This window comes from Capricornis sumatraensis, chromosome 2, assembly GCF_032405125.1.
Source record: "Capricornis sumatraensis isolate serow.1 chromosome 2, serow.2, whole genome shotgun sequence".
NCBI lineage: Eukaryota > Metazoa > Chordata > Mammalia > Artiodactyla > Bovidae > Capricornis > Capricornis sumatraensis.
In genome coordinates, this window is record NC_091070.1 from 91,551,519 (window position 1) to 91,578,463 (window position 26,945).

The 26,945-nt window shown below is 37.5% G+C and overlaps 1 protein-coding gene across 1 annotated transcript in view; it reads left to right on the top strand.

Annotated features, from left to right (window-relative positions):
• AP3B1 (adaptor related protein complex 3 subunit beta 1) overlaps positions 1-23,938 on the top strand; it is a 239,403-nt gene extending 215,465 nt beyond the window's left edge. Inside the window, exons 25-27 of the mRNA XM_068963860.1 lie at positions 4,734-4,831; positions 9,914-10,052; positions 23,233-23,938. Coding sequence (XP_068819961.1) covers positions 4,734-4,831; positions 9,914-10,052; positions 23,233-23,386 — 391 coding nt within the window. The 3' untranslated portion in view covers positions 23,387-23,938. The remainder of the gene's footprint in view (positions 1-4,733; positions 4,832-9,913; positions 10,053-23,232) is intronic.
• The last annotated feature ends 3,007 nt before the right edge of the window (positions 23,939-26,945 follow it).

A 26,945-nucleotide genomic window follows, 5' to 3' on the forward strand; every position in this document is an offset into this window, starting at 1 on the left:
GTCATCCTAGGGGTCACAAGAAGGCTTCTGTAATTCCAGGATTCCATCTGCATTCTAACCCCTCCCCCCAGCAAAGGAATGAAGTGACCGGGAGGGAGGAGCCCGTGTGCGCTGGAAAAGCAGGCCTTTCCCAGGAGCCCCCAGCAGCCTTCTGTCCAGGCTTCATTGGTCATAACTGGGTCACTGGGTCAGTCCAGCTGTCATTAATACAAGAGGCTGAGAGAGACGATGTTCAGGGGCACATTGTCTCCCTGAAGAGACTCAGGATGATTTCAGGAAAGCAGAAAAAGAAAAGTATTAGTAAGTGTCTGCCGCAGTCGTGTTCCAACTTCATTACATTATTTGCTCCACAAGACCCATTGTGGATGAACTTACAGCCTTAGTTTTTCGTATGTGAATACGTGGTAATCATTTTACCAATCACAGAATAATGAATAAAATATATAATGAAAAAAATATAAGAATAAAGTATATAATATACAAATAAAACATAACATATAGATAATAAATATATAATAAAACACACATTACCAAAAAGTAACAGAAGTGAAACATATCCAGTCAAGCTGAATCATGTATATTCATCTCTAATTCATTGGTTGTTGCTTGTGGGGGCATTTCAGAATCACCTTTACCGCCCCCTAGCCTGAAGCCTGCTCCTTAGCCACCTTGATTTCCATACATGCCTTAAAAGGCAGCTCTACTTCCCCTTCTTTCTGTGCTCTTGCCCCCTTCTCCCTGGGCATCGGTGCCCCACAGCTCCTTAACCAAGGGGTCTAGGGATCCTTTTCAGGAGTGTTGGAAGGAAGTCACTTCATCTGTAATTTAAAAGAAATCACAAGTAAAGATAGTGTAGTATGTGTAATTTAACCCAGTGGCCATAACTCTTAAAATTGTATACCTCTTAGTAAAATATTTATACCACACACTCCCGATATGTACTATGTGTGTGTCTCACTATGCAAACATATTATGTATATACTGAAGTATTATGTACAAGCAAAAATAGAACTTCAGATGGGATGAGAAAAAAATTAATTGATAGTTTTTTTTTCCTCAGTGGATTTTCTGCCTCAGAAGAGTGCCGTGTCCTTTCCCACTTTGGAGCACACTGATTTATCTAGTTATTTGAAGCTGGGAGCTTATGTTTAACACTAAATTAGTTCATAATATATATACCTATCCATTTACTACTCTGTTAGCCTCTGAGTATTTCTCTTAATGTGGCTTAGCCTTCCAGTACCTCAGCGTGCTCTTACCCTTCAAGCATCCTACTCTCAACACTTCTGTCTTAAGGACTCCACCTGTGCTGTTTTTGGAAGAAATATCTCCCTCCCTTCCAGGCCTGCTCCATTCGCCTAGTTCTTATGCTCTTAATCCCAATCTCGTTTACCTTGGCTAACACCTCTCTCTGTCTGTTTTGCACCAACCTCTAATTACTTTGGAGCTGCTTTAAGCATTTTTCTTTGGCCTCTGCATCCTCAGGAAGCCTCTGCTGCTCCCTGTCCCCCGTCTTTCACTGCCAGTCTTTGCACTGAACTTGAGCTCATTGCATCCTGCATTCTTCCTCCAGTTTGAACTGCATCGCTAAGTCAGCTGTTACACATCCTTTTTATCCCTCCCTGCAGTTTTTGACTCACACCTTTTCTCCCCAACCACTCTTTTTCCAGTTCTCTTCTGCAAGTTGTACCACTTCTGTTTTTATTTACACGCAGGTGTCCACTTTATCCTTTTTCTTGGCATATCCTCTTTTCCTATACGATCTTACCTACTTAAAAGGCTTCAGTCCTTCCCTGTACATTCTGGTTGCTTCTAAACTCATGTGTACTGCCCTGACCTGTTTTCTGATTCATGATTTGTATTTCTAGTTATCTGTTAAATATCTCTTCCTGAGTGACACAGGGGTACTCAAAATATAGCATGATTTAATCCAAATCATTTTGTTTAATCCTCCAAACTCCTCTTCATTGAAGAAAGTCATCCTTCCAGTCATTCACGTTAAATGGTTCAAGGTCTCTTCCTCCCGTCCATCACTGCATCTGTCCCTTTTAACTCTAAAACACCCCTGTCTTCTGCATTTCCTCCCAGGGAAGCAGCCTTGTATAGTCAAATAAAATATATATTTTTATAAAACATATAAAATAAATATATATATGGCAGCAAACATTATATAGCTGACTTTGGAATACGATAGACCTCGGTTCACATCTCAGTGCTGCTGTGTTCAGACCTTCATACTAGTTGTGTGACCTTGGGCGTATTGTTTAGCTTCTCTTGGTGAATTAGGGGTAACAGAAGGTACCTCTTAGGATCACTGTCAGGATGCACTAAGGCTACACGCACAGTCAGTGCTGAAAACCCCTGCTTGGACTGTTGATTCGTCTCCTTCTGATCTCCCTGGCTTGGGTTTCTCTTGTACACCACCTTCATACAGGGCCGGCACAGTCTATAACATACATATGCGATTGTTTGTTTATTTTCCTGTGTCAGAAGGCTCCGGTAGTTTCCTTTTTTTTTCCCCCCAGGATACTTTGAAGCACACTGGCCTGAGTTATGAGAGTAAAGTAATCATATGCTTTGTCATACAGATCAGGACACTTCAGATAGTGACAGGAGACATGATCTGAGCAAGGTCCCAGGACAGCTGCCATGGGGACCTGGGCCCACAGCGGTGCGTGCTGTTCTCTGCAGTGTCCCCAGCCAGTCTCTTTACACACCCTCTGCTCACCATTCCCAAAATGTAGATCTAGAATCCATAGAATGTCCCTCTCCCTCCTTTTGGAAGTAAACGTACCTCTACCTCACTCCTGCAGAATTAATCAGCCCCTCTTTTTGGACTGTGATACTTGCCACATATCTCTAACATTGTACTTATCTTTCTGTTATAAACATAATTGAACTCTTTCTCTGTAACTAAACTTGTGAACTTCAAGGGCCAGTTTTACTTGTCTTTAAATCCCCAGACACTCAGAGAGTACATGAGATCAAGTTTATATTCAGTAAATGTTTATTGAATTAATAAATAAATCGAGTTTATTGATTTGCCTTGGGCAATCCATGTGTGAATAATTCAGAATCATTGTTGTTTTTTTTTTAGTCTAGTCCTTACCTTGTTCCATTAAAGAAAATGGCAGCTTAGAAGATTATAGTATATAATAATAGCATAAAATCGAAGTGGATTTTCTTCTCTTTCCTTATATTTTTAATATTTATCCCTACCCCACCCTTCAAGAAAGTGTTTCTCTTAACCTTGCATTTGGTGGGTTTTGGGGGTTTTTTTGCTTGCATAGAAATATTTTTATTTACTCTTTGCTTTTCTCCTCTTTATATATGACATTGTTTTTATTGAAGAATAACTTCATCTATAAAACAGAACTTCAGTGTTCAGCTTGATGAATTTTTATGTGTACCACCAAATCAAAGTTTTGAACATCTAGAGCCCTCCAGAAAGGTCTCCCATTCTTCCCCGTAGATACCACCTTTTCTATAGAAGTGACTGCAGTTCTGTGTTCTCTATCCATGAGTTAGTCTTGGTATCATATAATATGTATATTTGTTTCTAGCTTCTTTCACTCAAGGTTAGGTCTGTGGAATCATCTTTTATGTGTAACAGTAGGTTTGTTTTTTTAATTGTTATGTAATATCTCACTGACTGTGTCACAATTCATTTATCCATTCTATTATCCATGGGCACTTGGGTTGTTTTTCATTTGGGGCTATTAATAATAAAACTGTGATTAATATTATTGTACAGGTTTTCTTTTTATAGTACATAAACACTTATCAACACTTGATATTATTTTGTTAGCACACATCTTAACACGGTATGGTCACTCCATTTTATTCTTTATTTAAAAATTGATAGCTTTAAAAAGATATCTTAAACTAAGACTAAAGCACTCCATTTTGTACACTTTTACTGCAAAGTTGAAGACAAGATGTTCTCTACCAGATAAGCTGCATTAAATGTTCCTCTGGAGTTTCCCTTGTAGCTCAGATGGTAAAGCATCTGCCTACACTGTGGGAGATGCGGGTTCAATCCCTGGGTCGGGAAGTTCCCCTGGAGAATGAAATGGCAATCCACTCCAGTATTCTTGCCTGGAGAATCCCATGGATGGAGGAGCCCGGTAGGCTGCAGTCCATGGGATCGCAGAGAGTCGGACACGACTGAGCGACTTCACTTCACTTCACTTCACTTGAAAAGAAAGTGAAAGTGAAGTTGCTCAGTCGTGTCCGACTCTCCGCGACCCCGTGGACTGTAGCCCACCAGGCTCCTCCGTCCAGGGGATTCTCCAGGCAAGAATACTGGAGTGGGCTGCCATTTCCTTCTCCAGAGGATCTTCCCGACCCAGGGATCAAACCTGGGTCTCCCGCATTCCAGGCAGACACTTTAATACCTCTGAGCCACCAGGGAAGCCTTCACTTCACTTACCTACCAGATAAGTTGCATAGATATCTGGTAAGTTGCATTAGGTGCTTCTGCTCCTTACCTGGTTTTAAAAGTTCTATGTCAAATGGCATATTTATCATAACTGCAAATAATAGGCTTTCCAGTTGAGATAACAGATGTATTTCTTTGCAAATAGTGATGAGAAATATTTCAAGCCTTTTTAGCTGTGATATTTAAGGCAAACATCTTTATATGCTTTAATTGTACCTGTTTAACTGCATAGTGTTAAGAAGAATGTCTGTTTGTTAAGCATTTAGTCAGCTTTAATGTGTTTTTTCTTTAGTACCAAGGATGATTGCTTCAGTGTTAATATTCAGCCTCCTGTTGGAGAACTGCTTTTACCTGTGGCCATGTCAGAGAAAGATTTTAAGAAGGAGCAAGGTGAGAGATCATTACCATTTACTAGAAATTGGCATCCCAGATAAGTGAGCTCATTCCTCTGGCTGAGCTCTAAAATAAATTACCATATGCACATAGCTATTAACAGATGTCAGTGTGCAATCTTCCAAGTTTTGCTAATGCTTTGTGTTTATAAAGTAGCCTTAAAGGTATGTTTGTCTGCATCCCTGGCATACTTAAAAATTGATTACTATGTCTTTTAAATAATAAATTGATTCTTAATTAACTTTTCAGTCCTGGGAATTTTGGCTTATCGATCTAATGATGTATTCATGTGTTTTGTATTAGCGAAAATGTCAGGAATTTAGGACTTAGCAAAGTCCCATCACAGTACGTGTTATGTGTATGTATTTCCTTTCACTATAGGACTGTTTTTTTGTGTTCTGCTAATAATATTTTTCCCTGTTAGAGTGCCCTGTCCTTCAAAATAAAGTCCTAATTGTAGCATTAAAATATTAAAATACCTCTATTTTCTTTTGACCTTATTCTGTATTAAAGAAATGTTATGCTGTAAGGCTGTATCAGAGCTGAAGCAAATTAAAATAAGCAACAGAAAAGAAAATATTTTCAGCAGAATGAAAGTGTTAATATCTTGGACTTGACCCAGAGTTAAGCATACTTTCTATTAAAAATAATTTTCTTCGTATATAAATAAGGGGAAACAACTGCCTCATTCTATGTATTTAATTAAGAATAGCATTTATAAAGCCAGGACATATTCAAATAGTATAGTCAGCAACTTTTTTAAGTTTATATGAATCTGGGCTATGTTTTTCTTTGGAAGGAGTTATCAAAGATTCCCTTCATCTTGAGGTCATTAATTCATACCTGTCAAGCTTTCATGAAGTACTAGGCGCACACAAATACCTATACCTAAGGAGAAGGGCTTGCCTCCTGGCATTGCATCATTGTAGTGCCAGAGGTTGGTTGGTTTTACCGTGAACCTTTGCAGTTCAGTGTCCAGAAGACCTGTTGTAGAAGAATCTCACAAAGAAACTCTCAAATAAGACTGTAAATTAATGGTAATCTTTTATTCTCCTGCCTTACTTTTAAGTGATAAAGAGTGACTAAATCCATCTTTGCATTTACTTTTCTTGGAAGTTGGTTATTGCTGTAGAAGAAAGTCGTATCTGTGATTTTATTTTTCCATTGCCAAATTGAATTGATTCTTACATTTGCTATTCTTACCCTTTGCTGGCTAAAGCCTGCCTCTCTGCTTTACATCTGCTCAGCAAACCCAGGTGAGTGGCACACAGGAGCTGAGTAAGCCTTGACACGTTTATTGTGAAGGGGATAGTCCTTTTTTGAAAAGTGCAGCTAAAGTTTATCTAAAGCAGTAGGTTATTGTATACCTTTTCTCTTCCTCAGCTTTGGTTTAGAATATGTACTTGATACTTGATCAAGTTTTTTTACGCTCTGTTGTGACTGAGGGATTTCTTCCCTGACTAGCCATACAGAACCGTAATCGCGTGAGAGAGGTGTGCTTGGAGAACAGCTGTGGTCCTCTGTGGAGTTGTTGCCAAAATTCCTTTTTCTTCTGCCATTTTACTTCTATGGTTGTTGATTATTTGTCTGAATAAATCTGGCAGCTGTTTGCTATGTTTAATAGAGCAGAAAGGCTACTCTGAATAAAGCTATTTGAAAATTTGTTTATATGAAGTATTTGTAAATCCTTGCAAGTCTCTCGGCATTTCTGTATCATTCTTTCTGTCTTCCTGAATTCATTCTTTGATATGGGACTTGATGCTGGCAAATTTACCACAGGTTTAAAGAGTCTTTTCAATAGCATCGTTTCAGTTCTAGATTTCAGCTGCTTTGGTAGTAGAGGTCTCAATTCTCAACTTTATACATGTATTTGTTTCTTACATCACTCTAGGAAGAGCTTAGCTTATTTTGCAGAAGATACCTAGAAATGACTCATTAACTGGAAATTCTAAATCAGAATAAAATCAGTTTCCTCAGATTTTATCAATGCCGGTAAATTTAAGAAATGTCTGTGTGTGTCATTACATGCTAGCTTTAACTGGTTTTTCTACTTTAAATAAAATGAATTTATACACTTAATATCTCATTTCACAGGGCATATATTTCAAGACTCAAGAAATGTATTAACTGTATTAACTAGGATTTAACTGAAGAAATTACAAACTAAAAACATGAGGAATATGATTCTATTTTTATACTACAGATGTGCATATTTGAAAAATGTGTATAAAGTTAATTAAGAATACTTCTGTCAGGTTGTACATATTAGATTAATGTTTTTCAAAGTGAAAATGTTTTGCTTCTAGTATGTAGCATGATCTGTCGCTTTCCTCAGTTGTTGCATTTAGAGTTCCATGACCAGGCGTGCGTTTTTATAAGGTTGGTGGTCAAAGTGCTAAACAAAAGATTGGTTTAGTCTGTATTTTGAAGTTATCCAGAGTATTCATATTATGAGCCTTAACCAGAAGGCGTGTTTGTTTCATCATTATGAATTTTGATCCTTGCAAAGTTAGTTCATGATCTAGCTGTGGGATGATTTTAGTACTATAAAGTGAGATGTTTTATTTTTGAAAATGTAATTTCGTTTGTTGAAGCAGTTTTAATTGTACGAGACCCAAGGAAAGTGCTTATTCCAAATTTCCTCTTCTTATTTGCTTTCTTCTTAAGAATTAAATTGGAAGTCTAAAACATTCAGATCTTCTTCTCTTATTTTATTTACATTTCAGCAGTCCGTTACAGCTGATTAACCTAAGTGCAGTCCACTGCCTCATCAAAATGAGGTAAATTTTAATGAGGCAGCATATTCTGCAGTCTGAGAATTTTAAAACATTCTTCCGATTACCTGACCTTCATTCGGTATGAGCAGGCTGTATAGTGGTTAAAGAATGTTTTTGTAGAAGAAACTTTTAATGATATCTTGGCATATTTTTCTTTTTCGTTAATTTAAGAATACCTGATATATTTTCATTTAGGAAAAAATCTCTGGTTTAAGAAACCTAGAATGGTTACTTAATTTTATTATGATTTATGCCTCCATCTTATGGGTTCCTAGCTAGCAAGATGCTAATTCTTTAAATGGTCAGACATTTACTATTTTCTGGCCCTTAACCACCACAAGCAATCATATTTGATGCCCCTTAATTAGAGCACCTTTTTTTCTTTCCAGGTTCTTTTTCCACCTCAGCAATCGAGACAATACATTTGCTTACCATGCTGCTCTCCTAAGTGTTCTTTTGCATGTAAATTAATCTTGATTCAGTTTACACTGTCATGCTGAGTGGTACAAATTGCCTATAACAATAAAACAGCATGAGTTAAAAATAAAGGGGGGTGGGAAGGCAGATTGAATGTGTGCCTTACTTGATAGGATGTTACTTTGCTTTATGCCAATACATTAGCTGACGATAATGAATCTTCTGTTCTGAAAAGCATGGTTTAGTTGATTTTTTTAATTTTACTTCAATGGAGCAGTACCTTGTCTCTTACAGACCAAGTTAGACAAACCATTAATGACAAGAGTGTTAAGGTTAAATATGAAGCAATGCATTCACTTCTCTGAGTGCTATCCATCTTTCCATTTACAGGAGCTTGACAAAAGTACTGGCTTTGTACAACATTTCCTTTAATTACATGCTGCGGGAAACAGGCTTTTAACATAAACATAGTTGCATTCATTTATTCAGCAGTTGCTCTTCAATAGAGCTTAATGGAGAAGGTTTAAATCCTAAATGAGTACACACATCTCTCAGCAGTGTTATGTCAGCAGCCACTGTGCTTTCCTTAAAAGCAGTGTTTGACTGCTTGTGTGGTTTTTAAAGCTTTTGCCTAATATTAAAGTTAAACAGTCTAAGACAGAACATAGTGTCCCCGAGTTTGAAAGTGGTTAGTAAAAACTGTTCTTTGTTAAAGCTAAATAAGTCTTTTTACAGTGTTAGGCTTTAGTGTCTTCATACTACTAATCATAGGGATTTTTTAAAAATTTCTGTTACATTAGCAATAGATAGCAAAATTAAATAGCAAAAATTAAAGGTGGAGGGCCTTTTGAGGCTACAAAATCAGCTTTTACCTTTTTATAAATTTTGTCAACTATTGTACACATATCAGATGTCTCGAAGGATCATCATTTTTAGTAGATACTTTTGGATGTCAGTGACTTAACATCACAGAATCAGATAGATGGCATTTAACATTTATAGCTTTTGTTTTTTTTTTTAACTGGGTACTTAATTTCAGTATTTGTTCCAAGTATTTCACGGGTTATTGAATTTGTCCTTTGAACATTTGTACGTAAGATTCTGACATTAACAGCTTGCCTTGTGTTAATTTTATATGGTTTTTGTTCATGATTTTGCTTTGTTTGTGATCTTTATTAAGTATTATTTGAAATGTCTCTGGGGTTTAAATTTTTCCAGTTTACATTGTTCCCTTTGTTTTCAGATGTTTTTGCTTCAGAAATTTTGATTATCTTTGTCAGTAACCATAGTTCCATTAACTAGGCAAATACTGTTACCGCTCAGTGTAGCTTAGATGCTTGTCCATTTTTTAGAACCACACAGCTGTTCAGTGACTTCCAGTTACTGTTGAGATAACTTTGATCCATTATACTGAGAGCATTCATCATGTAATGCTGGTAGTTATTCCAGAAACACTCTGGTTTGTTCTCAGGCAGCATTCGGCAAGAAAGATCTTCGAATGAAAAGGAGGGGGGAGAGCTCTTAAATAGTAAAAACTTAATAGTTTATGGAGCCCAAATTAATCGAGTATATTTTAAAGGGACTGAAATTAAAATTTTATCTTTGTGATTCTATGTTTCTATCAATCATAGTATTTAAAATCAGGTTATTAAGAGTGATGTTCAATTGCATTTTTATACATTTTTCAACACCACTAGTATTTTTTTAAAAATTTAATCACTTGCAGTTCATTTTAATTTTATGATAAATTATCTTATAAATTACATTCTGAAGTGGTATTTCTTCTGCTTTAGAAAGTTTTTAGATTTTGACTATGAATTTAAAATTGTTTAATGTAGTTTTCAAAAAGAAATCAGTAAAAGAGAGCCTCCTTCTGCTTTTACAGGCATGCTCTCTGGAATGAATGAAACTTCCACCACGATTATTGCTGCCCCGCAGAATTTTGCTTCCTCCGTGATCCTTCAGAAGGTAGTAAATGTAGCCAATGTGGGTGTAGTCCCTTCTGGACAAGATAATGTACACAGGTACGTTCACTGACCCGTGATGTGGAGGTAACTTGTATACCTGTATAAATATATAATTTTTAATTCATAATTTTCCTTGAAAATATTAAGTCCTAAACGTTTGTGTGTGTGTGTGCGTGGACGCACACTTACTCCTGTCCCACTCTCTGTGACCTCGTGGACTGTAGCCCACCAGGCTCCTCTAGCTATGGATTTTTCCAGGCAAGAAGACTCGAGCGAGTTGCCGATTCTTCTCCAGGGGATCCTCCCAACGCAGGGATCAAAGCTGTGTCTCTTGTATCTACTGTCTTGGCAGGCGAGTTTTTTACCAGCTGAGCCACCAGGGAGTAACATATCTATGCCCCTTCTTTTTTATGATAATACATTTGCTTGATGGGTTTGGAATAAGGTCCCTCTTCCGTATTTTGTACAGTCTTTAGTCCATATATATGGACTTTCCTGAAAGATACAGATAGTGTACCTGCATTTTATAATAGCTTGGTGATTTGTAAAGGTACTTGCGTGAGATATGGTTGAGAATTTCTTACTTCACTACAGTCAGTGAATTTCAGGAAGAACTGTTTTATAAAGCAGTGGATTTGAACTTTTTTTACTTAAAAGAGGGGAAGTTTGGGTATAGATTTCCTTTTGACAGCAATCCCCTGAGGCTGCTTCCAGTGACAAGGAACCATTATGGGGTCAAACGCAGCGTCTGTTTCTTACGCCAGGAAGTATCTTCACCGACAGCCATCTAAACCATGAGGTCCAAGTTATTTGCCCTCAAAGGTAGCAGAAAACGTGATTAGTATGTGCCTTTGTGTTCTTACGAATGCTGCTGCTGCTGCTACTGCTAAGTCGCTTCAGTCGTGTCCGACTCTGTGTGACCCCATAGACGGCAGCCCACCAGGCTCCCCCGTCCCTGGGATTCTCCAGGCAAGAACACTGGAGTGGGTTGCCATTTCCTTCTCCAGTGCGTGAAAGTGAAGTTGCTCAGTCGTGTCCAACTCTTAGCGACTCCATGGGCTGGGGCCCACCAGGCTCCTCCATCCATGGGATTTTCCAGGCAAGAGTGCTGGAGTGGGGTGCCATTGCCTTACGAATGCTAGTGACTTGAAATGAAAGTAAAATAATTAATCCTTAAATAAACATGCAGTGATTACTTGGTCCTCTGTGAGCTTAAGGAAATTCATTGCAAACTATCTTTAATTCCTCTGTCATTCTACTGCCAATGGCATACTTCCATCATTACATTTAGGAAATAATTTAAAATCAAAGAGAGTGCCTTCAAACCTTTAGAAATTTAATTTATCTTTTAAAATTAATATAGGGGCAAGAGAGGCCCCAAATAAAGATTTCTGTGGGTTACCTGGGTTTTTTAGACTCAACTCTGCCATTATTGGGCTTTATAACTTCTCCTTATGGGCTTTAAGTTCCTCATCTGTTTGGAAATGGATGGCAGGGAAAGGAAGGTGATTGAAATGAAATTATGTTATCTGTGGAAGAACGTTGGACTTCACATCAGAAGAGCTGAGTTCAAGTCTGGATCTGCCATTACAGAGTTGCCTGACTTCACCTATTCATCATGGCAGATTGAAAGCTGCATGTACTAGTCACAAATCAAATTTGCCCTGTGCCTTTATTTTTTTTAAAGGGAGGTTACTAGGTAAATTGCTCAAGAGATCTGTGTACCTTCCATCTGAGATCTGATCTGCTTCCCTTTCTTTATGATAAGCCCTGTCATTCTCACATAAGTTGGTGATAAAATAATAAAATGGATAGAAGGTCTTCTTGTTGGTGAGTGAGTGAAGTCGCTCAGTCGTGTCCGACTTTTTTCGACCTCGTGGACTGTAGCCTGCCAGACTTCTCCGTTCATGGGATTCTCCAGGCAAGAATACTGGAATGAATTACCATTTCCTTCAGGGGATCTTTCCGACCCAGGGATCGAACCTGGGTCTCCCACATTGGAGGCAGATGCTTTAACCACTGAGCCACCAGGGAGCTATGCAAATACAACTTATCCATCAGTGTTATTCAATAGCGGGAAAAAATGAACAGAAAGAAGACTTTTCAGTGAAAATTTTTAATTCTGTGTCTTCCTTGTTTTGTTTTCTTCTTTGATTTTTTTTTTCCATTTTCCTGAGTGGTTTTCTTTAGCAGAAATTGTGTTTTACTTATGGATCCTTTGAATTATTGAAATTACTAAAACACCAAAATATTGTATGTCATCTGTAACTTTTAGCTTATGCTTTATGAAATTTTACATGACTCATCTAGTATCCAGCAATACCTCAGTCTTACTTTAATATGTTCTTTCATAATAGATGAAACAATGCAGGGTAACCCTTCTTTATGCTGGAACTTCTAATTTTGTTTTGCATCATAGATGGGTTTTTAACTTTTCTGAAAGCAATGAGAGTGTTCCACATTATTGTTTCTTAGAAGAAAATAGCCAAAATACCTTCTCAAAGCCAACAAATATGAAAACCATTTTCCTTTTGGGAAACAGAGAGACTCTTATTAGCACAATTGTATAATTCTTAATTAAAGCACAAAATTTGCCTGTAACTTGTCTTGGTGGTTGAGAAGTGGTTTGATGCCTGTTCAGATGATTAAGTTACAGTCAATTCTCAGTTATCCATACCAGTACAGGGGAGGTACGCAACAGGAACCATTTCTAGTCAACTTTGGAATGCAGAACTTGCACTTCCACTTTTTAGAAAATAATGTTATGCTTTTATTCTTGGCTGTGCTGGGTCTTCTATGGTCGTGGCAAGCAGGGGCTGCTCTCTAGTTGCGGAGCGCAGGCTCTAGACGCACCGGCTCCGAGTTGCCACAGGTGGACTCGGTGGTTGCAAGCTCCCGGGCTCAGTAGTTGTAGTGCACGGGCCTAGTTGCTCTGCAGCATGTGGGGTCCTCCCGGATCAAGAATTGAACCCGTGCCTCCTGCACTGCAGGCAGATTCTTTACCACTGAGCTGCCAGGGAAGCCTGCACTTAGACGTCATGGTTCTCGGTCCTCATATTCACATACTTCTGCACTGTGTTGACACTTTTATAATGAAGCCTTATCACTGCAGCCTGGCATTTGGCTCTGTAGCTTGATGGGGGAGTCCAAGTTACTACAGAGCCAGAAGAGAATGCAATGGCTGTATCTAATTCAGAGCAGCCTGTGCTATCTTGACTTGCCTCAAAAGTATCATCCTACTGACTGAAAATGTTTTACATTTGCTTTTTTTCATAGTTAGGTGTGGCTATAATAATGTTTTAAATTTTAGAAGGCTTCCAGGTAATAAATATCTAGAGGTCTTGATACTTGCGGTCTTTAATAGAGAAAGTAACAAAAATTAGTATCCTGCAAATGTGACATTTTTGCCACTCTTTTATGCCCAGTAATTTAAAACCAAAATAAACAATTATTAATAAAATCTGTACTGATGGCTATCTTCATTTCATTTAAAATGAAATAGCAATTACTTTTCATAATAACAAAAATTAAGTTTACTACTTTATTAAATTTTATTAATGTTTTTAATGGTAGTGTTCAACAGTGTATTAAGCTGTGGGATGAATGAATTTATATATCTAAGCTTTTATATTAAGTGTCATAATAAAATTGAAACTCCATGAGATTTTTTCTTCTGTGGTAGTTGCTTTTTCGAGTTTATGAAAAATAGGACCAAAACCATTCTTGTATTTATTAATGGTAATAAGTTTAAAATAACTTGAAAAAAAACACAATATGCATGAAAAGCATTTTGACCATTAGTATTTTAAGAAATTAAACTATTCTTGGCTGGCCTACTTATTGTGTTCTGTTTAATTTTTCAGGGTCTTTTATTTCTGAGAGGACTTTTGAATTAACATTAGAATATTCTTTGTGACCATTCAATGAATTAAGTTCCTGTTGTCTAATTTGAGGATCATTTGTTCCTACTATGCTTTACAATTTGAATATTTTTTGCATTAAAAACCAAGTTTAAAAATACTTATATAAGAATTAGCTAAGAAAAAAATGAATCTTCATTAATATGCAGAAGTGTGTAATAATATAAAGTAGACATTTTAATTGAATACATAATAGAAAATGGCTTCTAATACATTAGCAGAAAATACCTCCATTAAGGAAAAGTCAATTAAAGGAGCACAAGTTTTATGGAATTCACTTCAAAAACCAGGAGCATTTTAAGTATAGTTAACCACTTTTAAAGATCAGTTGAAAAAGTATAACTACTTTTAGATTATATGACATTTAGCTTTGATTTTCTAAATGAGCCATAGAATCAGAAACCCAACCAGTATACTATTAAAACACTTAATTTCTATCTTCATTTCCATGGTAGGTACTTACATATCAAAAAAGCTGCTCTTTGAGAATACAACGATCTTACTGAGACCTGCAGAGTTATGGTCATTGTGCCAATCTTGCTGTTTTCCAAATTACAGTTACCACATGATAAGGAGTAATATAGACATCAGAATCAAAAGAATCAAAGCATTTACTAAATATACAGCCAAATGTCTTCATGTCCTGTTTAGATGCGCATAATACAGTGTCATATGAGACACTGAAAGTCTTCAAGCATATTATTTAAAACAATACTAATAAAGAATATGGGATTCCCAGGTGGGAATGCAGTGCAATGCAAAAGACACATCTTCAGTCCCTGGGTCAGGAAGATAACCCTTGAGAAGGAAATGACAACCCACTCCAGTCTTCTTGCCTGGGAAATCCTATGGACAGAGGAGCCTGGCAGGCTACAGTCCATGGGGTCGCAGAAGAGTCAGACATGACTGAGCGACTAAACAACAGCAAATAAAGTAATATATACAAAAAGCAGAATGAACAGCAGTAAGTTACTATACAAATAGACTGAAAAGTTAAAAGACGATTTTATATGTTTTAGGGGAGATTAGAGACACTAGCCTTGGAAATTCTAGGTTTTTCTAGGGCCAGAAAAAATGTCTTGTTCTCCTCTAAGAAAGAAATTAAATTCAGAGGTTTTAAAGGAGATCCTTATTCAACAGTGTAAAAGCTGCGTTTTTTTTTAAGTGCATTCGCCTTAATCACATTGTTTGTCCTCTGATAAACTAAGGTATGATGATCAAGATGCAGAAAGCCGAAAAATCTGTCCCTTCAAAATCTCTAAGGTTTTTCTGTATAAAAGAACCAGGTAGGAGTTTTTGTAACACTCAGATTCCTGGGACCCACACCCAAAACCTCAGATTCAGGCCCACTGGGACAGGCCCAGGAATCTGCACTGTACCCAGTACTCCAAGTAGTTGCAGACGGGTGTTCCAGAAGTCCGTGGTTAATGACAGCCACATGGTGTATTTTTGAAAATGTTTTTCCTTGTGTGTTTCTTTTTCACAGATTAGTCATTAAGGAATACCAGTAGACATGTTTGATTTAAGCTTTTCTTCCTTCTGTCCTGTAATCTCCAGCAAGAAAGGAATTAGTTGTGTAGTCACAGTCATGTCCGATTCCTTGCAACCCCATGGACTGTAGTCCACAGGCTTCTCTGTCCGTGGGCAAGAATACTGGGTTGGGTTGCCATTTAGTAGCACGTTACAGTGGTGGCTGTGAAACAGTCTTGGACCGTAAGTAAAAGTTTGTCTTTCAGCAGTCTCAGCATTTTACATTTTAACCCAGTTTGACATTTTAACCCAGTTTCAGGAATTCTGACATTCATATACAGTAATGTTGTTAAAAACAATTATCGTACAACCTACTTATTTTGTTATAACGTACAACCTACTCATTTTACCCTTTCATGAACAACAGATTGACCTTATAAGGGGAAAATGTGATATTTGAGTGAAAGCAGAAAGCCATGTCTCTGTCATGATTCTATTTTAGTTCTTATTCAGTAAAACCTTAGAAGAGCTTTCATTGTTAACTTGTATTCAGGACTTAACATTCCTTTTTACCCCCTATATTTCTTAATCTATGGTTTGGATTTTGTTTACTGTGTCACTTTTTTAATTTGCAAATTTTGAATATGTACAACCTGTGAATAATTACAGTCCTAATAAAATAAGTGTTGTTTTACTGTTATTACTTAGGTCCTTAACTATTAGAAAAATATGATGCTGTGAATGGAACTGTGAATCTATGGCAACCTGGCAGCCGACTTTTTACATTTATCAACACACCTAAAGACCGTTTATTGTTTTAGGATTAAAATAATTTTTTTTTTTACTTGAAGTAGTTGTAAAGAACAACTTGTTTCATTTCTAGTCCTTAAACTGTGTATACATGTTTAATGCTTAAGTGTTGGCATAAACCATTGTTTGTATCCTAAAATATCCATATTGTGTAACTCCTTAATTCAGTATTTTTTGAAGACCATTGTGACCGATTTTGTTAGTGCTGGGGTTACAGACATGAGCGACATAGATACGTTTTACGTTTTGGTGAGGTCTTCACTGTTTTCCTGGTTTTGGTTCTCAGGTTGGTCAGTCTTTAAGTTACTGTTTGTCTTTGCTAGTTGTCTTTCTTTTCCCCTGATAACTATGGAATATTTAAATACCAGGTAACTTTGAAGGACCGTATGGAAAAGAATGACATTTGATGTCTTGATGCCCGAATTTTATGAGCCTGGTTCTATAGTCACCAAACTTCATCTGTCTGAAAACAAATGTTTGTACATAGAGTTGTTATTAATATAAAGATGCCAGGCTTCATTCAGTCTTACTCTATAACAAGTCAGAGGGAATTCCCTGTGGTGCTTTCACTGTTGAGGGCCCAGTTTAATCCCTGGTTGGGGATGTAAAATCCCACAAGCTGAGCAGCATGGTCCCCCCAAAAAAGCAAAAATAAATTGGAATCTCAAACATTTCTAAGATTGGTGAAACCTAATTTGTGATCAGTTTTTCTCAGTTTGGTGGTTATCCACTAGGGGGCAGCACTGCTTTTTATCTGACTGCTTTGATCTCTGAAGGCTCTGAGCAGCATTTCATTGAAAAACAAATGTGGACCTCAGTTAATTTTTACACGAAAGGCGTATTTGGATATTTCAGAAATAACCAAACTGCAGTTAATTTTTGTTTTAGGATATTCTATATTTAAATTTTATTTAATTCTACCGTTTGTGAGATAATTTTCTACAATGCAACAGTTTTACAAATAGGAATATATAAATGTTTTCATGTAAAAATGAAAGAAAGGTATTCTTGATGGTTTTCCTTCTGGCTGACAATTTTGTAAGTAATCAGAATGGGGTAGGAATTTATTTGTTTTATTCTCTGGTTTTCTGTTAAGTCCCATCCCACCCCACCCCCAACAAACAGACAAACCAAAAATTCTCTAGAATAACTGGGATGTTTTGTATCTTTCTTGAGAAAGTGAGCTTAGATTTTTTTAGCTTTCTTGTATAAAGAAAAGAGAACACATCATTGACAGGGTAGCGTGGGGAATCATGTTTTATACAAGTTCTAAAGATTAGAATGGAAAATAGAGTCCTAAATTATGATGGCACCTAATTCTTTTGTTTCAACTATTCTCATCCGAATGTTAAAGGAAACATTACAATATTGCTGGCCTTTTTTTAAAAAAATAATAAGGAAAAATACGTTGCTTCAGATAAATTCTCTAAACTTGAATCACATGTAAATTTTTTCTCAGTACGGATTCAGTAGTGTAGTGGGCTTAACTTTTACATTTTTATAGTCAACAAAATAGGATTTTTTACAACATACAAACTCTCTGCCTTTTAAAAATGTTATGCTATATTAACTCAAAATTACAGGGATTTATTATTTAAATCCTTTAGAAAATAAACACTACAAATCAACATGCTTTGGTGTTTGATGTTAGGAAACTTATTCAAACCAGTATTTCTTACATATAATTATTGTGCGACTTCATTACACATTTGTCAACTTTGGACTAATTATTTTTATACAGCTAGGGCAGGGCACTGCATCTTGTGATCGTCTTTCTTACTAATAGGATTCTGTCTGCTTCAGCAGGCAGTAATTGAAGGCTTCATGTACAGAGTAGGGAAAAAAAAGTTTTAGCCTGAGTGGGCCATTGTCACAGCTTCTGGTAACCAGTAGAACAGAAAACACAAGAAAATTGAACTCAGAATAGAAAAATCAGAAACCAGGAAGACTATCCAAGAGAAGAAAAAGCATGTCTTAGAGCTGTTGCATTAAGTGTAGCAAATACGATTCTGCATAAAAAAATTTTATGTTTGTGAATACCCTACGGATGGATGCAGCCTCTCAGATAACTATTTCTAAATTCATGTTCTGTTAACATTTAAGTTATTAAAAACAACTGAGTTGCAGGGTTCTTTTTCATTCCAACAAAGAGCATTTAAGGTCCATAGCCATTTTCTCACAAATCTAAAAAAAGTACGATTTAAGTGCATGAAGGAATAAGTTCATGCATTGTAGAAAATATATTTGTTCAAATGTGTTGTTATTTAACCTGTTCTCATAATAGTTATAAATTTTCTCAATAGTTACAAATTAGCTTCTTTAGAAGAGTAGTACATACGTTCATTTAGGTTTGGCAACCAGCTTATTTTGTCTTTTTCTTTAAATCTTAGGAATTATTTTTAATTTATTTATTTGAATTGGAGGCTAACTACTTATTTGCAGTGAGTTTTGCCATACCTTAGGAATTCTTATAGACTTCAAAAATTAAATGTCAGTTGCTAGAGATAATAAACAAAAAGACATTTAATAAGATGAAATACAAATATATCCATACAGTTTTACCTTCTCGGTGGTTACAGACGAGTGCTTGGTGGTTAGAATGAAAATGAAAAATTATGAAGAATACCTAGATGGTATTCTTTTAATAACATGGAGCCCATCATACATAGGCAATACATCTTTATTGCCTATGTATGATTGCCTATATTGTCATCCACTTATTTGTTCTCATTTGTGGTGTTACTGGTGTTCGAGGTTGGTTGGTCTCCAGTTGTCCCTCCTTACGTTACAGCTCCATTCAAGGTTTTGTATTTTTCATTGCTGGTGTCTCTTTTGAAGGAGTGGGGGCTAGGAGAATATTTATTTCTTTTTTTAACCTTTAAAGGCAAATTTAAAATATGTCATGACAGAGCATCAAATCAAGATGCTTTGAATTACAGAACACTACAAATCAGATGCACAATTTTCGAAGAGAAAAATCTTTCTTCTTAAAGTTCTAGAACAATAATAGGTTATATGCATAAAAGGTAAATCAGAAAAACCTTAATTTATCTGTTGACAGATAAAAAAACAAATACTCAGCTGGCATTTTGCATATATTAGAATTGTGTCATCTCAAACCAGAAAGCTTGGGTTCAAATTCCTGCTCAGCCATTCACTAGCCAGGTGTTTGAGCAAGTTTCTCCACTTCTGTGGGCCTCGGTTTCCTCATCTGAATTGATGTGACTCAGAATCAAGAGAAATAATGCAAGTGAGGTACTTAGCACCCGCTGCACACAGCACTTAATAAATGCTGCTATCATCATTTCCATGATCAGAAACTTCACAGCTCTTCTGAAAAACATTTTATCACGGTGTGATCTTAGCTTGAGGCAAGTTCAAAGGTTCTGATGTCAGTCATTAAATTTAGTATACAAGTATTTGAAGCAAGCTGTCTTCAGTGTTTCTTACACCCCCAAGCTAGCTATTTGTTATTTACTAATTAGTACTTTTTCCATAACTATCTTTTAAATGTACATTAAAGCATAGCCTGTTTGGGAGTTAAGTGATTAAGAAATTGGGCGGGGCCGGGGGGGGGGTGTGGGTGGTGTTGGGTGGCTTCTGCTTTCCATGGGCCAAAACAAACCAATTGTAATCATGCTGTGTTTCAATTAAATTCATCCTTTTTGAACTGTGAAATGAGAATGTCAGAACATCTGATCTTCTGGTCCTCTGCTTTAAAACATTGTTTCTACCATTTGTGCCCATTAGAACACAGAACTAGTTACAAGACAGTAGCATTCACACCAGCTGACAGATTTGCTAGGATGATTTGCTTAACGTGTTTCCGCTGCAGTGTAAGCAAATACCTCTTTTCTTCTACATTTGTATCCTTTACAATATTGATAATTTTGCGGTAATATTTTAAAGAGGTACAAGACTGTAGACATGGGGTCACAGAGAGTTGGGCAGGACTTCGTAACCAGACAACGACAGGACAGTATTTTTCATCTCTGTAAACAGACTGACATCAGAGTTGACAGTTGTCTCTGCTGAGTTTGTATTTTTGTAACATCAAACCTAAGTTTTAGTAGAAAAGAGATAAAAGGTGCTTGGGGGCTGTGCAGCCCTGACAGTCGAGCAGCAGCACTTTTTGCCTTCCTGTTCAGAATGTGCGACACAGTCTTCTTCTTCTGGTCCCAAGGCATAAGTGTTAAGTGAATAAAGAGACTGCTAAGACTGTCGTTGACATAATGATGACCTGTCAGAAATAGGGACCTCTGCTGAAATATTTGTTGAATGACAATTTGGTGATGACCACATCTGTGGGGAAAGTTGCGTAAACAGGTGAGACAATAGAGCCACCTAGAATCTGTCATCTGGTGACATGGATTTAACAGAAATACAGAAATAGGGTTCTCCTGTGAAGCAGAAGAACCTCGAAAATTGGGACAGAAGGAATGCAGAAGCCTGCAAAAGGTGATAGAAAAGAGAGGTCATTGGAGGGCAGACGATCTTGTGTTCTCCCAAAGGTGCAGATGGCCTAGAGCCTGCTATAGAGAGTGGAGTGAGTCAGAAAGAGAAATATAAATATCGCATACTAACACATACATGTGGAATCTAGAAAGACGGTACTGATGAATTTATCTGCAGGGCAGCAATGGAGAAACAGAGAACAGACCTATGGACGAGGGGCAGGGAAGGAGGGAGTGGGTGAGATGTATGGAGAGAGTGGCATGGAAATTTACATGACCGTATGTAAAATAGCCAGCCAGTGGGGATTTGCTGTAGACCAGGGGACTCAGACAGGGGCTCTGTGACAATCTAGAAGGGCAGGGTGGGGAGGGACACGGGAGGGAGGTTCAGGAGGGAGGGGACATGGGTATACCTACCATGATTCCTGTTGATGTCTGGCAGAAAACCACAAAATTCTGTAAAGCAATTATCCTTCAATTAAAAAAATAAAATGGCACCAAAAAAAAAAAAGTGCAGCTGAGGTACCCATTTCTGAATCTCTTGTATGGGCATCTAAAGAGCAGATAGGGGTGTATGTTCAAAGCTTTTATGAAACCTCTATGATTTCTATTCCTAAACTGCTTACTCACAGTTGCTTCTCTCAGTGGAAAAACTGCTCTATCAGATTCCTTGCAAGTCTTGAGCATGTTTGGAGAGACTACACAAATACATCTACCACCCATTAGCTAATTTTTTTTTTAGCTAACATTTTAAAACATGGCTTAAAAGTGTTGAAAAGATTTTCAACTTAGTAGAATTAGCATATTTGTTTTGCTTTTGATGCATTTTTATAATTATTGTTGGAAAACTGATCTTCATGATTCTATTTAGGCCAAAAATGGCTTATTAGGTACTCCCCCCCGCCAAAAAAAAAAAAAGATAAAGAAAAAAAAGAATCTAATATATTATGAGCTCTTGGTGTCATTAAAAAAAAAAACTCAAAAAAGAAATTACTTTCATTTAAAGAGAATCTGCTTCCTGCTTAAGTGGCTAATATTTTAATTAAGTCGGGAGTGAAGTTTTTCTGAGTGTCTCCTGATAAACTCCCTCTTTTATGTTGATGGTAATTAAACAGATCCCTGAGGAGGCTGTGGGCTCCGTGCGAGGCCCGTGCTAATTGTCAGACAGGAGACACTGACCAGTTGGCTTGCTCTTGAATGGCCCGCAGCGTGCTGGCAGCGCCGCGGTCTGATTTTCTGTATTGTGAGCTGTTGTCAGGGCTAACTGGGTGCCATTGTGGCTGGAGATGTCGCGCAAATTGAGGCAGATGGCTCAGGTTCAGACACGTGTCCCACCAAAAGGGGAAAGGGGATTGGCCCTGCAAAGTGGGGTCACAGCAGGTCACAGACCTGCTCCACACTTGTTAGTGTTTTCAAAAGCTCATGTGCAGCAACTTTGTTTTTCTCCAGTCATCCCTGCAGTCAAACCCCCCTCACCCCGCTCAAAAACTGTGGAACATGCTCCATGTGGAAAACGGGGGCCTGGGAGGGGCCCGTCCTCTTCCCATGTCTGGGGCTCAACTGTGCAGGCAGAATGAATGAGCAGGACTGACAGAGAGGTTCATTGCGTCTCCAACAGCTTTGCAGTCAATTGCAGAGCTTAAAAGGCTAGTTTTGCTTTTAATTCCATGTAATTAGTAGGTTCTTCGTGTCTTGGAATTTAGTAATGTGAGCCTTAGACCTCAAGTTTCCTCTCCTATTCTAAAGCAGAAAGAAGATCTAATGTTCAGAACATTTAAAAAAAATACAAACAGAGGGAGTATGGTGTTACACTTGGCTGTCACGTGATTTTCTTCCATGTCCTCAGCATTAGAGACTGAAGTTGAATGTCTTAACATGTATGAATTCATAAAATTATCTAATTTCTTGCATAATCATTTTCAGATATGAGAAATAAAAATTTCGAGCTCTTTGAGAAAGATAGACTTCCCTGGTGGCTCAGATGGTAAAGTATCTGCCTACAATGTGGGAGACCTGGGTTCAATCCCTGGGTCAGGAAGATCCCCTGGAGAAGGAAATGGCAACCCACTCCAGTACTCTTGCCTGGAAAATCCTATGGATGGAGGAGTGTGGCAGGCTACAGTCCATGGGGTCGCAAAGAGTTGGTGACAACTAAGCAACTTCACTTTCACTTGAGAAAGATAAACCTTTTCTTAACATGTTTTAAAGATGAAAATAGAGCAGTTGATTTTAAATGGCCTTATGGCTGGTGAAATGTTATATATCAAATGAATAAATGATTCTCAAATATGTAGTGATCAAGAGTTATTCACATGCACCTATTGTTCAAACTAATAAGTAAAATAGAACTCCTTTTTCTGTTCTGTTCCCAAGATACTGAAATTACCTGCTTGTGGTAAGCATGTGCTGGGCAATTTATTGATTTTTCGGGAGAATGCTTGTCTTTGGGTTTTGGGCTGTAGGGAACCTGTAATAAATTATTGAGGAAAAAAGTTATTTTAAACCTATTTGAATATGTGCTGTCTCCTTTTTTCCCCCTCATGATAAAAGGTCTCTGGTGTTTTGTGTTTTTTTTTCTTCCAGGTTTGCAGCTAAAACTGTGCACAGTGGGTCATTGATGCTAGTCACAGTGGAACTGAAGGAAGGCTCTACAGCACAGCTTATCATAAACACTGAGAAAACTGTGATTGGTTCTGTTCTGCTGCGAGAGCTGAAGCCTGTCCTGTCCCAGGGGTAACCTGCTTACATCTGGACTTCAGAATCTGGCACACAACAAAAGTGCCTGGCATCCACTACTGCTGCCTTTCATTTATAATAATAGCCCTTCCATCTGGCAGTGGGGGAAGAATACACTCTTGACATTCTTGTCTCCTGCTTTAGAATGCTGGTGTGTGTCTATCGTGAATGCAATGCTTTCCCTCTTTTCGCTTTGCTAACCAAAGAACATATATTTTACTGTCAGTTATCTCACCTCCTAAATCCATGTGGCATTTTCTCTGTCCTGCTACTTCTTCTGGCCTTCTCAGCTCCCTTCCCTTTTTCAACAATGATGGACATGAACCGGATACTTAAAGTTCACTGGAAATCATCTTCCTTTCTGCAGTAAGCAAAAATTAGCCTAGAAATAGTATACATGGCCTCTCAGCTTGGTCTATGAAAAGTGGGGTAGTGTACTTCCTAGAATTAAATTCAGAAATAAGAATTTATCTGCAAAATTTTGTTCTATGGATTTCCTGGTATTGTAATTGGTTATTGACAACCATCATCATGAAATTATCTCTGAATAATAAGATAAATAAACTAGCACCTGAATAACATTTGTCTTTGCATTCTTAATGAGAAATCATTTATAATCCTGAAGTTCATATACTGCCTTTTCTTTAAAATAAATGTTTTGAGTGTTATATTATGTAGAGAAACAATGGGGTATAGTTGGTGAAAGAAAAACCACTTTCAAACCAGGTAGATTTTCTACTTATGTTACAGTTAACTCCAAGAAAAAAGCTGATCATTTAATAACAAAAACAAAAGTCTTCATGTCTTATAGACAGTTTTGATCTTAGTAAAGATCGGATTACAGATCTTCATAATTGTAAAGGCCTATTACAACTACTGAAGAAATTCTTTGAATTTCATTGTTCCTTTACAGATTTTGATGCCCACCTCTGATGGACTGACATGCCTTTGGAAGCTAACTAGTATAAACTAAATGATAGAAATCTTAAAAACTAGTTATCTGATCAACATTGTAGCAGTTTTCCCTGAAGTGTTTCTTGGGGTTTTTTGTTTGTTTTGTTTTACTAACTTAGGTAAGTTACTGTTTTAATAATAATTTTGTAAAAGGTTGTTCTGTAGTCAGAAAACTCTCCTAATACTTTTAAAGCCAGTTGAAATTATATTTACCAAACTTTATGATACAAGGTAATAAGACTTTAAGACAGGTCCTTTTATATGGAGCCACAGAGTGATTTTGAAAGTAAAAAGAGAAGGTACATTGATTGAAACATTATAGAACATATATAAAGAGTAAAGAAAACCAGAAGCATTCTTGGGACATTCAGGCTGTGAAAAAATTATTTAGATTATTAAGGTTGTGAGTGTTGCACGTTCCTGCTCCTGAAATGCAGCAGCGAATCTGGGGGAAGTGTTGCTGCAGCAGGACACGCCCTTCCTCACGCTGGAGACGTGCACTGCGACGGGACTCACACCAAGAAGCACCGCTGTCATTGCAGCCCCTTGGCATTTCCATTATTCAGCCTGTTCCCTAGGGCTTTACACCTTTGGATTTTTAAGTCAATAACTTTTTAAAACATTATAAAGAATTTGACAGGCCAAGTATTTGTTTTCTGAAAAAATATATATATGCTTACTGTCAACAAAGCAGAGGGGGAAATGCATGCCATGAGGTAGAGAGGTTTTTATTTTCCCTATTAGGGCATTCGTCTTTGAAAAGAGGAGGTCATGCAAGGTCTGTTTTTTAAAACAAAGGAAATTTCAATAAATTTTAGATCTTTGAAGATCACATTTTTTACTTGATTTTTAGATTTAATATGTACATTAATAATGTGTGGTATGCTAGCAGTTGAAACCGCTTGAACATCAGTAGCTTCTTAACATTTTTTTCACATAACTGAAATGAGAAAAATGACCGCAGTCCCAAGTTAAAGATACAGGGAGTTTTTGTTGTTTTTTTTTACCTTTCTTTGGCACAGTGATTCAGAGTTCCTTTCTTCATATTTCTTTTAACTTTATCATAATCCATGATTATCTTTTAAATTGTTCCATTGAGTCGAGTTAGTCAGTGTTGAATTCTTAATTCCAGCTATATTTTTTCATTTTAATGCCCACTTAATGGGACACTTTATGTACACCAATCTTGAAGAATGGCTCACATACTGTATTTCAGACTGAGCCACATTTTTGGTATCACAATACATTTGCTTTATTTATTATAAGAAAAGGAAAATGTTTTATTCTGAAGAGACTATAACAGTGAACTTTTACCCAGTTAAAATATTAAGATACTTGTCCTTCCCAATAATTGTTAGCAAACATCTGAATAACTTTGTAAGTTTATGAAAAGTGCGCTCGTAAACCTGTGTTTCTGTGGTTAAAAATTTTAAATGTTAATATTAGAGAGGACAAGAACCCAGAATGACAACAGAAAGGGAGGGTTAAAAAGAAAGAAAGTAGGCCCAGCTAAAGGAACACCTGAGACCTTTGACCCTTTCTGTTCCCTCTCTGCAATCTCTCTGACATTACTGGGAACTTCGTTTAAAGGGGGAAAGACTCCTCTTTCACATAATCGGAGAGGAGGAAAAAAGTCCTATGTTACAACACAAAACTAACAGGGCCTTGCTATTTCCTTTCTGTCCAAAGGCCCCGTCCACTGGAGCGTGCCGAACTGCGGTAACCCTTGTCGAGGGGTGGGAACATAGAAGATGATCTCTGTTTCCCCCAAGAAATCTACAGTTGGCAGTAAATAAAGATGGCGGCGTGGCCTTGGCCAAGTTAGTGAGCCCTGGTTTCCGTGCTAATACAGCCTCACTTCCTCCCGCTCCCACTCCTAGGCACCTGGCCAGCCCCAGGGGCCTGCGGAGCCCGTGTTCTCACCACCGCCCCCCTTCTCTCCCAGGTGAGAGGAGGCCAGTCTCTGAATGCACACTTTGTTTATTCCTCCATCAACTGAAGGTCCATTCATTGAGAGAGAATTACTTTCTGACCGTGTCCTTGATTTTTTTTTTAAATCCTTGTCCATCTTTTCCCCACACCTTCCAACTTGGCCAGTTACGTCAGGAAAAGTTTTCAGGATCACTTTTGGTCTCTTCTCAAGGTTTTAGAGAAAAAAATCAAGTTTATGATAGTGTTACTGTCTCAGATGAATGGAAATTGTGCTTAATAATGCCCTTAAATGGGCCAGAAGTTTCTTTGAATCTTCACAGACTCCATCTCCTTTCTTTATGTGACTTCCCAGCAAACAGCACTCGAGACAATTACATGAGGGCTTTACTCTGTCCCTGTCGGTAACATTCCTCTTCTTTCCCACAACTTTTCAACTGTTACGAGTAAGCAGGATTTTAAGATCTGACCGGCCCGGTAAGTTAACCACTGTACGTAATTGTGTTTTTTTGTAACAGTGTGTAAAATGTGTAAAGTCAAAACACGTTAGATTCCACGTGATCACCTGACCCACACTCAGGCCACAGCTGTTCCGAAGCTGAGATTTCTTCTAGGAAAGATCGAGAAGCAGTCGGCAGATGCATTGTCAAATCGCACCAGTAAGAGTTCCTGGGTTT